Source organism: Notolepis coatsorum, assembly GCF_963971535.1.
Source record: "Notolepis coatsorum genome assembly, chromosome: 1".
In the NCBI taxonomy this organism is placed as follows: domain Eukaryota; kingdom Metazoa; phylum Chordata; class Actinopteri; order Aulopiformes; family Paralepididae; genus Notolepis; species Notolepis coatsorum.
This window is the reverse complement of record NC_140165.1, coordinates 220,104,204-220,118,716: the sequence shown is the minus strand read 5'-3', so window position 1 is coordinate 220,118,716 and position 14,513 is coordinate 220,104,204. Positions and strand designations below refer to the sequence as shown.

At 40.9% G+C, this 14,513-nt stretch overlaps 1 protein-coding gene across 1 annotated transcript in view; it reads left to right on the top strand.

Annotated features, from left to right (window-relative positions):
- Nucleotides 1–14,513, top strand: part of baz1b (bromodomain adjacent to zinc finger domain, 1B) — a 67,643-nt gene that overhangs the window by 20,506 nt on the left and 32,624 nt on the right. The window contains exons 5-7 of the mRNA XM_084334839.1: nucleotides 3,148–3,272; nucleotides 3,738–3,935; nucleotides 11,776–11,970. Of these exons, the coding sequence (XP_084190965.1) occupies nucleotides 3,148–3,272; nucleotides 3,738–3,935; nucleotides 11,776–11,970 (518 nt within the window). The remainder of the gene's footprint in view (nucleotides 1–3,147; nucleotides 3,273–3,737; nucleotides 3,936–11,775; nucleotides 11,971–14,513) is intronic.

The window sequence follows — 14,513 nt, the reverse complement described above, 5'->3', positions numbered from 1 at the left end:
AAAAAAAAACGATTGAATTGCTCAGAATTTAAAATGATGTCCCCAATAGGACATAATAATATTAATATTATTCCCCAGTATGACACAATAAACACAGAATGAATGCTACCAAAGAGAATGCTATATGCAATTTGCTAATATACATAACATAGCCCGCAGGAAGGCAAAGTTGACAAACACCACAAAAGGTTTGTACCAAAATGCAATTTATTTTAAACATAATGATACATGATTAATGTATTTTTTTACTGGACTGGCCCTGTAATTTGCCCTTCAGGTGAAAACTAGCAATATGGGTGTAAGAAAATGTGTATTAATCCTGTAACATGAGTCAAGGTCAGATCTAGCCTGGAATAGAGAACAGAATGTTGATTTTTTTGATCAAGTTTCTTTATTAGTTGTCATACAGAAGTACAGAATACTTTTATATAAAATGCTTCTTTCTGTTTTTCTCCAGAGATTGTGCTAGATAAAAATAGATAAGTATAAAATAGAAGTCAAGTATGTAGACAAGTGTTCAATATATACATACAATGTACAATGCAGAGTAGAAAAGTAACTGAGTTACAATATACTATACAGTACAATGCAGAAATGGGATGAGGTACAATTTAGGTACAATTTACATTAAGGTGTAATGAGGTATGGGTTGTAGTGCAAATTCTTTGCCAATAAATATAAAGTGTGTTTAGGTGTTCTAAAGTGGGTGCTGCAGTGAGTTGTTTGTTTAAAGTGAGTGTGTGCGTGTGGATGTGTGTGCTGTGAGTGCATTTGATGGTTGTTACATAGTGTTATTGTCATTTGTATGTGTGTAACTAGTACAGTGGAGGGGTGTCCAGTCCAGGGCCCAGAGAGTAGAGAGCTGTGTGAGTCGTCCCCGGACAGCTTATGTGAGAGGATGACCATCCTTGTTCAAAAGTTGAGCTCTTGCAGATTAGCCTGGCCCCACTTCTATCCAGAACAATATATATATATATATATATATATATATATATATAAGGGGACTGCACATTGTTTATTCACTGTGCTGTTTACCATGGCCTCTCATTCAATCATGATATTCATTGTTTTGAGAAATACAGGTCCTGCAGTTGCCACTCTGATAATGGTTCTTGATATAGAGCAGGGCCAGTCACCTCAAGAGCTCAATCTTTGAGCTTGCATGATTACTATAGAACCCTCAGGCTAGGGTTAGATTAGGCCTAGAATATATCTGTCGTGTGGTCCAGGGTTGAGCATCTGGGGAAACAGAAAAACAATCAATACATTTTGGAACATTGTTACTACAATAGATAACGTTATTCATCATATTAACAGATTGCAGAATGGGTACAGTACAGCTCAATACACACAATTGTTAATGAGATGCAGACCAGAGAAAGACTTTCATCTTGTTTACATCAGGGTCCCCCATTTTCAATTCATCATAACATATTACATACATGACATACAGATAGACAGTAAACAACAGCACAGGGACCATCCAATATCAAACTATTGTTAAGGGGATGCAGACCAGAGAAAGACGTTTGTCTTGTTTACATCAGGGCCCCCCATTTGTAATTCATAGTGACAACAGCATCTAAAACAATATATTTATATGTATATTTATATATTGGAAGAGTATATTTATGAGACAGTATATTTTGTACATATGTAACGGTTGTGACAACGTCACCTCAAACTTCTAACGTCACAGGCAACAACACAGACCGCTATACCATAGTGTAACACACAGCAAGAATGTGAAACAAGTTACTATTATTAGTATTGGGTTAGAGTTGTTTGATTTACACTAACGTAATGTTAGATTGCTATCTGAGAAAGTTAAAATGCTAACGTAACGTTAGTCTATGTGAGCTGGCTACAACATTTTCCAATGTGTAATCGGAAGTCAAAACGGACTGCATATAAACTGCTGATTACTCATAACTTCCTATCACGTTTGAATAATGCTGTAAAGTTAAGTAAAAATGCATTTCAATAGTAATGTATATGAATTGAGAGCTTACCGATGCAGAGCTAAATTCTTTGTCGTTGCCGCCATCTTTAGTGTTACATCCCCTCACACTCCAGTTCTCAGGCTGCAGCTGGTTTGAAAGCAAAAGTAAACGGGCTTCTCTGCTGGCTGTGGCTCCAGGGGAGTTGAATAGGTCTGGCTCTGCTAGTTTCTTTTCTATCTTTTGGTGGACAAACCACCGCACATGTGCACCGTGACTCGTGACTGGAGACTATAGCTCTGCTAGCACACATAGCCTACTGTGTACAGACGGTTTCAAACTGCATTTTAAATTAGAAAGCAAAAAATAAATGGACAAGAGAAAAATAATCTCAATTTGGTCAGTATTGTCATTTGGACAAGCAAAGCCATTACTTTAAGTTGCAGGCAAGAAAGACAAGTCTGTCCACTGTATCTGGTTTTAAAACTGCCCTGCTGCAGAAAAAAAATAATTGTATTTTTTTTCCCGATATCGATTATTAAAATATATCGCGAGGGGGCGCCCTCGTGGCGCATACCGTAGTGCCTCGCGCACCTACGCGGCCGTCCCGGGTTCGCTCCCGGCGATATTTGTCGCATGTCTTCCCCACATCTCCTCCCGTTCGCCCTCTCCTCTGTCGGCCCTGCGTGACCAGTAAAAGCTGTCAAAATGCTAAAAAAAAAATATATACGTATATATATTGCGATAATTATCGTTTTATCGCCCAGCCCTAAGCCTGGTGTTAAGTCCTAGCTAAGCGGCTTAAAAAGTAATGTTGCGTATGACATTTGGTGAAGCAGGTACATACACCAAGATAGGCTGCCCCAAGGGAGATCAAACTTCTGTTGTTGCCAGTGTGTTTCACATAAAAGCATGCTTCATGGTGGTTTGAAGAGTTTTTTATATTTCAGGCGCCACCAAATATTGCTAGCTGTGACAAGCAGCTAGTATAAATCTGTCTGTCCCCAAAAGAAAAAGACGTTGTTGGCCATGACATGGGACATGAAGGGTTAACGCGGTTGGGGGATCACTCTCTGTATTGGTTCAGTGAGCCGGACGCGGTAACGCCCGCTGTGGTCCTCAGTGCCACAAAGCCGCACCGGGAACCTAGTTTTGATTGTTGTAGATGAGTGTTGATTAAACGGAGGCGTACTTTGTGTGTCAACAGGTGACCGAGCCCGGCGTTCGCCGAGGAAGGTCCCCGCCGCCATGAAGGAGGAGTCGAGGAAGAGATGGGTGATGCCCAAGTTCCTTCCTTACAAGTACGACGTGAAGCTGGTCAACGAGGACAAGGTCGGTGTTCTCTCTGTCCCATCAGTCCTTTCATGCCATCGTTCTCCATGCAGTACATGCATATTCATTAGTCCGTGATGCACATTTAGCTGTTGCTGACGAAACTGTCCTGAGTCACACAGGAAAAACATGTGAATTATTAAAATGTCTGGCATTCCTCCTTTAATTGGTCCTACACCCAGTGCAATTCCAGTGAGCCACCACTAGGCAGAGTGGCTAACAGAGTGACTGAAATGTACTGCCAGTCAAAGAGGTGCTTTGTATCTAAAAAGTAATAATTAAATATCTAATTTTGAGACTGTATCACACTTCCCATTACCATGCAATCCAATATGATTAACGTCAAATGATTGATATTTCATTTCCCATTGAATGATTAGTTAATAAATACTTTGTATCTGAATCGGTTCACATGTTTTTGTGACATAATTTCTAATGGCATCTTTTCCCGCTGACCTTCTTCAGGTAATCAGTGACGTCCCGACAGACAGCCTCTTCAGATCGGAGCGACCTCCAACCAAGGAGATAATGCGTTACTTCATCAGACACTATGCCCTGAGGCTGGGCATGGGAGAGACCGCCCCCTGGGTGGTGGAGGATGAGCTGGTGAAGAAGTTCAGCCTGCCCAGCAAATTCAGCGACTTCCTGTTGGATCCACACAAGGTACCTTTGAGTATTATTTTTTTTATTCATACAAACATTTTGTTCTTCACCAAAACAATGCTGATTTCTTTTGCACACAATGTTTGCTGTGATGCCATCATTAGGGTAAAGCACTTTGCGAGTGTCTAGCGCAGTGGTCACCAACCCTTTTAAGCCCAAGATCACGTTTTTTCTTTTTCTTTTTGGTGAAGGCAAGATCTACCTATTGAAGCATTGAGAGAAAAAGACAGCCAAGATTGTACTTTAAACTAAATTACTTTTATTTGTCTGTATTCTAATTACATGCAATGCTTTGGTCCAACATTAAAACGTCAAAGTAGAACTGTAATATGTACTTTCTCAATCAGTGCTAAGTGCAGTCCTCTTATGCAGCATCACTTTTCACATCAAAACAAAAGTAGAACTGTAATGTGGACCTTCTCCTATTAATTAACATTGCCAAACATATTTACAATTAGCATTTTATAAAGTAGAACTGTAATGTGTACTTTCTCAGTCAGTGCTAAGTGCAGTCCTCTTATGCAGCATCACTTCTCACATCAAAACAAAAGTAGAACTGTAATGTGGACTCTCATATTATTAACATTAGAAAATGCTAATTGTAATATGTTTGTCAAAGTAGAACTGTAATATGTACTTTCTCAGTCAGTGCTAAGTGCAGTAATCTTATGCAGCATCACTTTTCACATCAAAACAAAAGTAGAACTGTAATGTGGACTCTCAGGGAAAGATTTTTTTTTCTTTTTTTCTTTTTTTAATATAAACACATACATTTTTTTCAGGGAAAGATCTACAGAGAAGGTCTCAAAGATCGACCAGTCGATCAAGATCACTGGTCTAGCGGCTCGGGCTGCATTTTTCGTCAAACATATAAATTACCGTTTGAAAGATCCATTTGTTGCCGTTTGCGCTCCACCTCACTCGACCAAATCCGTGCCTCGCTTCTCGAGTTACATGACGATATGTCAGGCGAGTGACTTTTTACGCAGGCGTGTCAGATGACCACCCCAGACTCCTGATGCTCCAGAACTGCCAATCATCCGCTGATGGCGAAAATTATTAGTCAGCGTTGTAGCCAATGAAAGTACCTTTCCAATGAAATAAGGGATCTAGAAGTTGACGAGCGAAAACCAGAAGTTAATCACACTTGAGAATGAACGGTCGTGGACGAGGGAATGGATTTGGAAGAGCTTTTTTCTTTTTTTACCCGGATCTCTATTTCATTAGCACTAAGTGATTTTCCTTTTTTGCATTAGTAACTTCAGAATGTTATCTTTCAAAAGAGACCAGGCTCATGCATGCATATGTATAAGTATAAAGCTAAGCTTTGCAAAAAAAGTATGCAGTCAAGTTCAAGTAAAAAAGAAAAAATTTAATTGACACTTTTCTGGGTGACGTGTTTTGTGCAGCATGCGCATATTCGTGCAGGTTGCTCGAGCAGGTACTCCACTCTTGCTCCAAGTGTCTTGGATCAGAACAGGATCAATAAATATAACGTTAGGTGGCCCGCCAGCAGCGCCAGGCTAACGTTAAATCCAGATAACAGCCAGCCAGGTAACATTACATCCAAACAGCCCGTCTGAAAATACTAGAATCCAACATAGTCTGGTGAAAACGCACCTTATCATCCATAAGTGCGATAGTTTTGTCTTCTTCATAATAATCTCCAATAGTTCCAATAGCGGTCGCCATTACCGTTGCATACTATAACATGGAACAGAATAGTCCACAGAACTCCTTGGCCGGTTTGACTAGTATTTCTATGATTTACCAGAAGTGCTGAGTCCAATGTAGTCTGGTGAAAATACACATTATCATCCATAATAAGTGTGATAGTTTTGTCCTCTTCTAATAGTCTCCACAAGTCGCGATCGCCATAGCTCACTGCTGCTCGCTCTCTAGTGCTTTGAGTGCTAGACACTCCCCACACTAAAGTGGCCCCACACTAAACTAGCCCAGTTCAAAAGGTACTGCCACCTGCCGGGATTCAATCGTCATTTCCATTTTATTTTTATTTTTTATATATCTTTTATTTTGTGAAACATAGGTGGTACAGAGAAGCAAAGGTTGATTATAAATATTTAACATATCACCATGATTATTTTTTAGCTTTTATGGGACATGACGAGACACGGACAGGACTGAAATTGACCAGGAACGACAAAAAACAACGGACTAAATCGAAAAAGGAAAAAAAATAAATATATATATAATAATAATAAATAACCAGGATAATATATACAGCATCACTTTTCACATCAGAGTATCTGAGGTGCTCACCAGGGCTGTCTTAAATACTTCGAAGCTTCGTTCGATGACACAAGCTTCGAACATAAAAAATAAAAATCGAAGTTTAAAAAAAAAATATATATATATATATATTTCTTTTTTGCCTCCAAAATCTTGCGCCTCCATTCCAATGAAACGAAAGTAAGCGGCGCCTCGACTCCACCTCTCTACAACAAGCGCGTGGAGATTATCTGTGTTGAAAACAACAAGGAGATGTGCAGCAGACATGTCGACGAAGAAGTCATCAGACGTGTGGTTACACTTTAAAATATGCAAAGACAATGCCCAAAAAGCCGAGTGCCAGATATGCCAGCAGAAAATGGCATATCACAACTCTACAACAACTTTGTCAAATCACCTAAAAAACGTAAGTATCGTTGTACACGATGGCGACGCCACACAAAACATTAATAAGGCTATGCCTATGCTGCTATGACTAATGTGTTACCAAGTTGGCTAATTTAATTGTAATCATCTGCTTTTGTAGGTGCATTGTCTGATATAATTATAAATTAAATATAATATAATTGTTTGCTTGATAGACGAAGGTTGCAACATAATTATGTCATGTCGTTGGCTGTGAGAGCAGCCCCACTGCACCCAGGCAGCGCAGCCGAGTGAAACCTTGTTGGCTGCGTCAGTCACGAAAGGGGCTACTTAATTAATTAATCCAATCCACTTTATTTATAGAGAACATTTAAAAACAACGAAGTTTACCAAAGTGCTGTACAAGTCCCACAACATAAGATAAAAATATATATATATATATATTATATATATATTTTTTTAATTTTCTCTCTCGAAGCTTCGAATTAAAATCGAAGCTTGGCCCCGAAGCTTCGATTGCCAAAAAAAGCTTTGAAGGTCAGCCCTAGTGCTCACCTCAGAGAAGGAGTATTTCTTTAGGATCAGTATTTCTTTAGGATCAGTCGGGGTCGAGGGATGTGAGTGTTTATGAATGTGATTAGAGGTTGCCATCTATCATAAAAATGGGCAATTGAGCTTTTTGGAGAGTACTTGACCTTTTCCGATGAAAGATATGACATCAAGTCCTTGAGCCAGGAGGTGGTGGACGGTGGGCTTGGGCTTTTCCAGTGCAGGAGGATACGTCTACGGGCTATGAGTGAGGCGAAGGCTACAACGTCTAGTTTACATTTTACATTTAGTAATTTAGCTGACGCTTTTATCCAAAGCGACTTACATGTTCTGTACGACAAGCCATCAGGAAGGGCACAGCTATCAGCTGAGCAACAATGTTCATCAAAGTGTTGAGTGCTACAGTGTAGGTTAGTTTATTAGGACAAGTGCATGACAGTACGGTTAGTTAGGTTTTTTTATTTTTTATTTTTTTAATAAATTCAGATAATGGTTGAAGTGCGTCTTTAGTCGACGTCGAAAGATTGGACGTGTTTCGGCTGTCCTAACTGGGGTGGCTAGTTCATTCCACCATTGTGGGGCAAGGACTGAGAATAGGCGACTTCTCTTTGATGACCCTCCCGGAGCTTGGATAGGAGTAGGTCTGAGGCGGCCAGAAGATGCAGAGCGTAGGGGTCTTGAGGGTGTGTAGTTAGAGACCAGGGTTAGAAATAAAATAAAAAATTCAAGGGCTTTTTTTGCCCCCTTAATTGATTTTCGGGGGCACAACATTTTTATAATGAAAATTAACAAAGATTATAAAACATTGACACTTTTTATTTTACAGTCTTCGTCCCTATGTTTGATAACGTAATGTTAATGTCTCCATATATAGAGCTCTACGCTAACCTTTTTCCCAAGGAGCACATGTGCTCCTAAATAAAATGTTAATAAATAAAATCTAAATACAAATTTAGGAGCACACAAAGAAATTTAGGAGCACAGTGACAATTGTTCAAGTAACACACACACACACACGATGTGTGACATGGCTTGGTTTTTGAGGTACCTTCAATTATCTGTAAATAATACATACATACTCTATCTAAATAGATTAAATATGATTGTCCCTGACGGATATATCTACAAATAGACGAATAGCCGGTTGCCTCTGGATCAATGAATGTCTAATATTGAATAATATTATTAGCTATTTTATTTTTAACATCCCTAATTCCAACAGTCAAGAGGCTTGTTTCAAATTTATACATGAAAAACCCCACACACGCAACAACATCCACCTCAAACACAACAAAAGAACACAGCATCTCATGAACTTATGTCATGGACTCTATGGACTGTCAGCTGAACTCTCAGTCGCATCAATGTATAGGGAAATAGTCAGACATCCCAGAATTATTTCATAATACAAGTTTTGAATGGACGTTTGGATTAAAATCATCCCGAAGACAGCACTGGAACGTTTGAGTATAGGCTCTGGCCAGATCTATCAATGAAATACGTTGCGCGCTCAGCGCTGTGGAATGAAGGAAATGCGCATCGGGATCGGATTTGGATGTTATTCTTTGAAGTTGTGTTACAAATGGAACGGTCTTTCCCCGCCGAACACAAGTTACTTAACGTTACACAGGTCGCGCTATGCAGATGCTTAGCTTGCTAACGTTAAGATAGCAGTGTAACTTAATGTTACACTATGCATGCTTGATGAAAGCAGAGCTCTCTGTCTGTCTGCGTTCGCACCTCTCAAGTACCCTGTAACACGCAGCGGGCCCCGCCTCCCTCCCTCCTTGCAACAAACCTTGCATTCCACCCAAAAACTGAATTTCAGTCCAGTTTCTGAACTATTATTAACAGCGGAGCTGTTTTGTAATCTTCACTCGTCTCACACACTGCAAGTAAATGATTTTTCCGGTTCGCACACACATATTATTAGGGGCAAATACGAGGGAAATGCTTGCACTGTCTGTAGAGCATATATATAATTATATATATAATTAGTAAACTGTCGGGGGCTTTTCTTGCCCCCCTTAACTGATTTTCGAGGGCATTTGGTAAATTTTCGAGGGCATTTTTGCCCCAAGCCCCTGTCAATTTCGAACCCTGTTAGAGACCATTGACCGGAGGTAGGCGGGAGCGGTTTTCTTTGCCGCACGGTATGCTAGGTCAAGGGCCTTGAAGCGGATTCCTGCAGCAATGGGGAGCCAGTGCAGGTCCCTAAGAAGTGGGGTGACATGGGCCGACTTCGGTAGGTTTGAGATCAGGCGGGCCGCTGCGTTCTGAATGAGTTGGAAGAGGCTTAGTGGCAGTGGCCGGGAGGCCAGCGAGCAGTGCGTTGCAGTAGTCGAGGCGGGAGATGACTGTTGATTGGACAAGGAGTTGGGTGGCTTCTTTTGTCAGGAAGGGGCGGATCCTTCTGACGTTGCTCAGGAGGAATCGGCAGGTTCTGGTTGTCGCTGCGATGTGAGCAGAGAAGTTCAACTGGTCGTCGAGGACAACACCAAGGTTCTTGGCGGTCGGGGACGCGGTCACAGCTGCATTCTCGACTGATGGAAAGGTTGGTCAGGCGGGAGGATTTGGCCGGCAGGTGGAGCAATTCTGTTTTGCTTAGGTTCAGTTTGAGGTGGTTGGTCGTCATCCAGGCGGAGATGTCGGACAGACAGGCCGAGATCCGCTCAGAGACGTGGATATCTGAGGGAGGGAAGGAGAGGAAGAGTTGAGTATCGTCGGCATAACAATGGTAGGAGAAGCCATGAGACGTGATAATGTTACCCAGTGATTTAGTGTAGAGGGAGAAGAGAAGGGGTCCTAAAACCGAGCCCTGGGGGACACCCGTCCGCAGGTGGCGGGTGGCCGACAGGGTCCCTCTCCATGACACTTGGTAGGAGCGGTCATTGAGGTATGATGACAGCCATGTCAGCGCAGAGCCAGCCACTCCCATTCCTGCGAGGGCCGCGAGGTTGACTGTGTCGAAGGCTGCAGATAGATCTAGGAGAATCAGGACAGAGGAGAGGCCTTTCGCTTTTGCTAAGTGAAGTGCCTCTGTGACTGCAATGAGGGCTGTCTCTGTGGAGTGACCAGTCCTGAAGCCTGACTGATTAGGGTCTAGGAGGTCATTCTGTAAGAGATAAGCAGTAAGTTGGTTGTTCCTTCCTGGAGAAACCAGCAGGTGTGAGGGGCACCCCAAAGATGGCTACCAAGGGGCATGGCTCTAGGTTGATGTTTAGGGCTTTGCCTAGCGTGTTGAAAAAACAAGACCAGAACTCGGCCAGCTTGGGGCAGGAGAAGAACATATGGGTGTGATTGGCAGGTGACAGGCCACAATTTCAATTCTAACTTAATCAGAGGGGAGGTTCCAGGAAGGTCTGCGCCGGGACTGTTTAGAATAATAATAATCAAAAAAACGAAAGGAAAAAAAACGTGATCTCGTTTTTGGTGCTCAAGCGTTGGCTTTCAGAAACGAGATATCTCGTTTTTGGCGCTCAATGAGTTAAGGGGTTAATTAGATCATGATGGATTCAGTCGGAGCCTGTCTATTTGCTTTGTCTAATTGCAGCATTTGTTTTGTTTAGGTGTGTTATTTCTTAAAGGAAAACTCCAACATTTTGGGAAATTAGCTTATTTAACATCTTCCCTGGAGTTAGACAAGAAGATACATACCTTTTTTGTCTCTGTGCATGCATTTAGCTTTGGGAACAGTTGCTCTGTTAGCGTAGCTTAGCTTCATCACTGGAAGTGGGGGAGATCCGGAGCTTCATCACTGGAAGTGGGGGAGATCCGGAGCCTGATGTTCTCTTACAGTTGGCCACTCCCACATGGATCTCCCAGTATAATCGACTGACCTGCAGTTACACAGGGATAGACGATAGGGGGCGGTTTTTTCCCATCGGGCTTTAGAGGGTCTGCTGTACCAACGGGAGACTCGGTTGATGAAATATGAATTCAGATCGCTAATAAAAAAATCAAACGACAACACATGTCGTCGGCACTCAACGGGTGTTCTGATAAGACGAGAATACACGTTGTTGGCATTCAAAGTGTTAATGTGTTTTGTCAATATATTGTGATGAGTGTCGATCCAGGAAGAATAGCTGCTTCTATGCAAAAGCGAATGGTGATCTAAATAAAAACAAACATCTCTCACACATAAAATAAACAGTCTATAAAACAGTTTTGCACACATTCATTTAGTTTGACAGTTATTAGTGAATGAGTTTGAATATGGCCACCAGTGATGTTGTGAGGGGACATTTAATCCTTGTGTTGTGTTACATAATTACAGCTGTATGAATGATACCTTGTCTTATAGGGACTGCTACCTCATTATTTCATTGAGTTGTAATTAATGGAATAAGGATTCAATGGACCCTGATGACATCACTGGTATTCCAACTAATTTATTCTCAATAACTGTCGAACTCTAAATAGCAAAACTGAGTTTTTAGATGTGTGAGATTATGAGCAAGATAAATCATAGGTTTTTTTGGTGAAGTGCCCCTTTAAAATAACCTAATACGCATGCATGTATTTTTGGTATTTCACACATTTTGGACACACTACTACTATTAGTTTCAAATAGTTTTCTGCCCGTAATTATGTTCTGTTTGTGTCGTCCTCTTGATACCCGTACGCTGTCCTTTTTAACCCGATTATCTTTTATTTCTGTGTTTCTTTTTAGTTCTTGGCTGAAAATCCCTCAGCCAAGCGCAAGAGTTTGACGTCGCCCGACGGTAAGCCCAGCAAGAAGCTGAAGCCCTCCGACACTCCCGGAGAGGAGTCGGGAGCGGAGAAGGGAGAGAAGAAAAAGAGGAGGAGGAAGAAGAAGGACGGCATGGCCATGCCCCTCAGCCCCACCATCTGGGGACACATGCAGGTTAGTAGGATGTCCTTATGCTACATTACCACCAAAAATTATGGCACCATATTTTCCTTATTTTTGACGGTATGCGTCTTTTTCACATCTTTATCTTGTACTGTAATATAATTGTCATGATCCTATTTTTTTTTCAAAGTAGTCTATTTTCTTTTATAAAAAAATTCTGCTGCAAGGAATCTTTTCATTTAACTGAAAAATATACAGTTTGTATATGTGTGTGTGTATACATATATATATATATATATATATATATATACCGTGCACAACAGTAAAAACCCATACATTTGCATGGTTCCATGACGGTACACCTTCATAATCAGTATACCTCCGAGCCCTATTACCCTCTTAACACATTCTCTGCCACCACTTTGATCATCTTAAACCATTCTCTGCCAGTACTGTAAGTCTATGGAGATGTTCACCTTCTTTGCAGGGCTATAACTTTTTAAATTGTATTGCTAAATTGACATTACTATGGCCCATTCAACATCGATTAGCTATCGTTCAGGATGTAGGAACGTTTTACTTTTTCATTCACACATTCATATACGAAAATACCGTCTAGAGTATAAATATGTTTTTATCGTTTTCTGCAGTATTTCCTAGAACGTGAGATATAGACATAAATGCATATATTGGATTATCAAATGCCGTTTGATACCGATCAACGTTATATTAAAAATTTCAACTGTACATGGTCCTAAACGTTATGACTGATCATCCGCGGGTGAAACGGGGGGGGGGGGGGGGGGGGGGGGGACCGACGTTAAATGATTTATGTAGTATGGGTGATATATAGATCAGAGCAGTTTGTATCGAAAATGATAAAGAAAAACGCTGAAACTCACGTCAGTCTCCTTGTACCGTTGGGCGATGAGAGTGGAGCAAACGGATCCCAGTTATGTGGTGGGGATCGAGGCGATCCAGTTCCGGTTTGTATAATACTAATATACGCCCAAATCATGTGGATTATTGAGTTATGGCAACCGATCCATATCCACGGTGTGTGTATTGAGTCCCGCGACGATAAACGAATGGCCGGACGGAATAGGCAGACGCACCGGGATCACAAGAGATCCACTTCCGGTTGCAACTCGCCGATCAGCCACCATGTGGCAGTATTGCAGAGTTGTGATGGCTCCCGCAGCATATGACAAGGCTCCGTGAGTGAAATATGAATACCATGACGAAAATATGAAATATGAACTTGAAACACGTCGTACGCCGTTATTGGCAGAATTCGCATGAACTTGAAACCCGTCGTACGACGTGATTGGCGGGAAAAGTGTTAACAGGCACCCAGAAAAGTGGAATTTTTTTACTTTTTTTGCAAAGCTTATCTTTATACTTATAGCACATGCATAAGTGTAGGAGCCAAAGCTATATATTTAGGTTATTGTATTATATGAATGTTTAATATTGATTGGATTTAGATAAAGTCATTGAACCGTCGTATTTGTCATAATAGAACATTCTAGAACATTTGTGATGTCACAGTATGATGTCGTGGAACATTGTAGAACATTTGTGATGAACTGGGCTAGTTTAGTGTGGGGAGTGTCTAGCACTCAAAGCACTAGAGAGCGAGCAGCAGTGAGCTATGGCGATCGCGACTTGTGGAGACTATTAGAAGAGGACAAAACTAAACTATCACACTTATTATGGATGATAATGTGCATTTTCACCAGACTACATTGGACTCAGCACTTCTGGTAAATCATAGAAATACTAGTCAAACCGGCCAAGGAGTTCTGTGGACTATTCTGTTCCATGTTATAGTATGCACGGCCCGAGCACCCTGGGGCCTTTACCGGTAATGGCGACCGCTAGGCCTGTCACGATAACACATTTTGCTGGGCGATTAATTGTCTCATAAAATTATTGCGTTAAGTGATATTATTGCGGTTTTGAGATTTTTTGTTGAAATGTATTTCCCAAAAGTTTTCAATTAACCTTTTTATTTTTTTTACTAATATAATAATAGCATAATAATGCAAGGAAACCGTTTCAAAGTGCAATAAACCTTTATTTAACATTGGAAGACATTTTAAATATCCTAAAGAAAAAAATGCTCAGTTTGATTGTTTATTATAAAACAAACTGAAACTGTAAACAAGCCCTCTGTCTGGCTTTTTGTGTCATCCTTTTAACATGTACATGTGTTATTAATGTACCTTGCGGTACCATGTACAAAATGTTAATAAAGTATGAGGGAAAAAACTGTGGAATCATAATAAATAAAAAGGCAGTGAAACAATAATCAAAAACACCAACATATATACTATCTTTATTGGAATGGAGACTTCAGCACAGGATAAACTAGGGATGGGCAAAAATAATCCAGATCGATTGATCACATGATGTACTCATGGAGGAAAACGCTGTACAAAATAAACGTCTTTTCCGGTGTTTTAGACTTTTATTTTGAAACCCACCGACCGGTCCGGAGTGGAAGTATTGTTGTTATTATCCTAGCAGAACGTATTGAGCGGACAATTTGTCTCGTCCGGTTCTGTGTTTTTGAGCTAATGATGAAACAA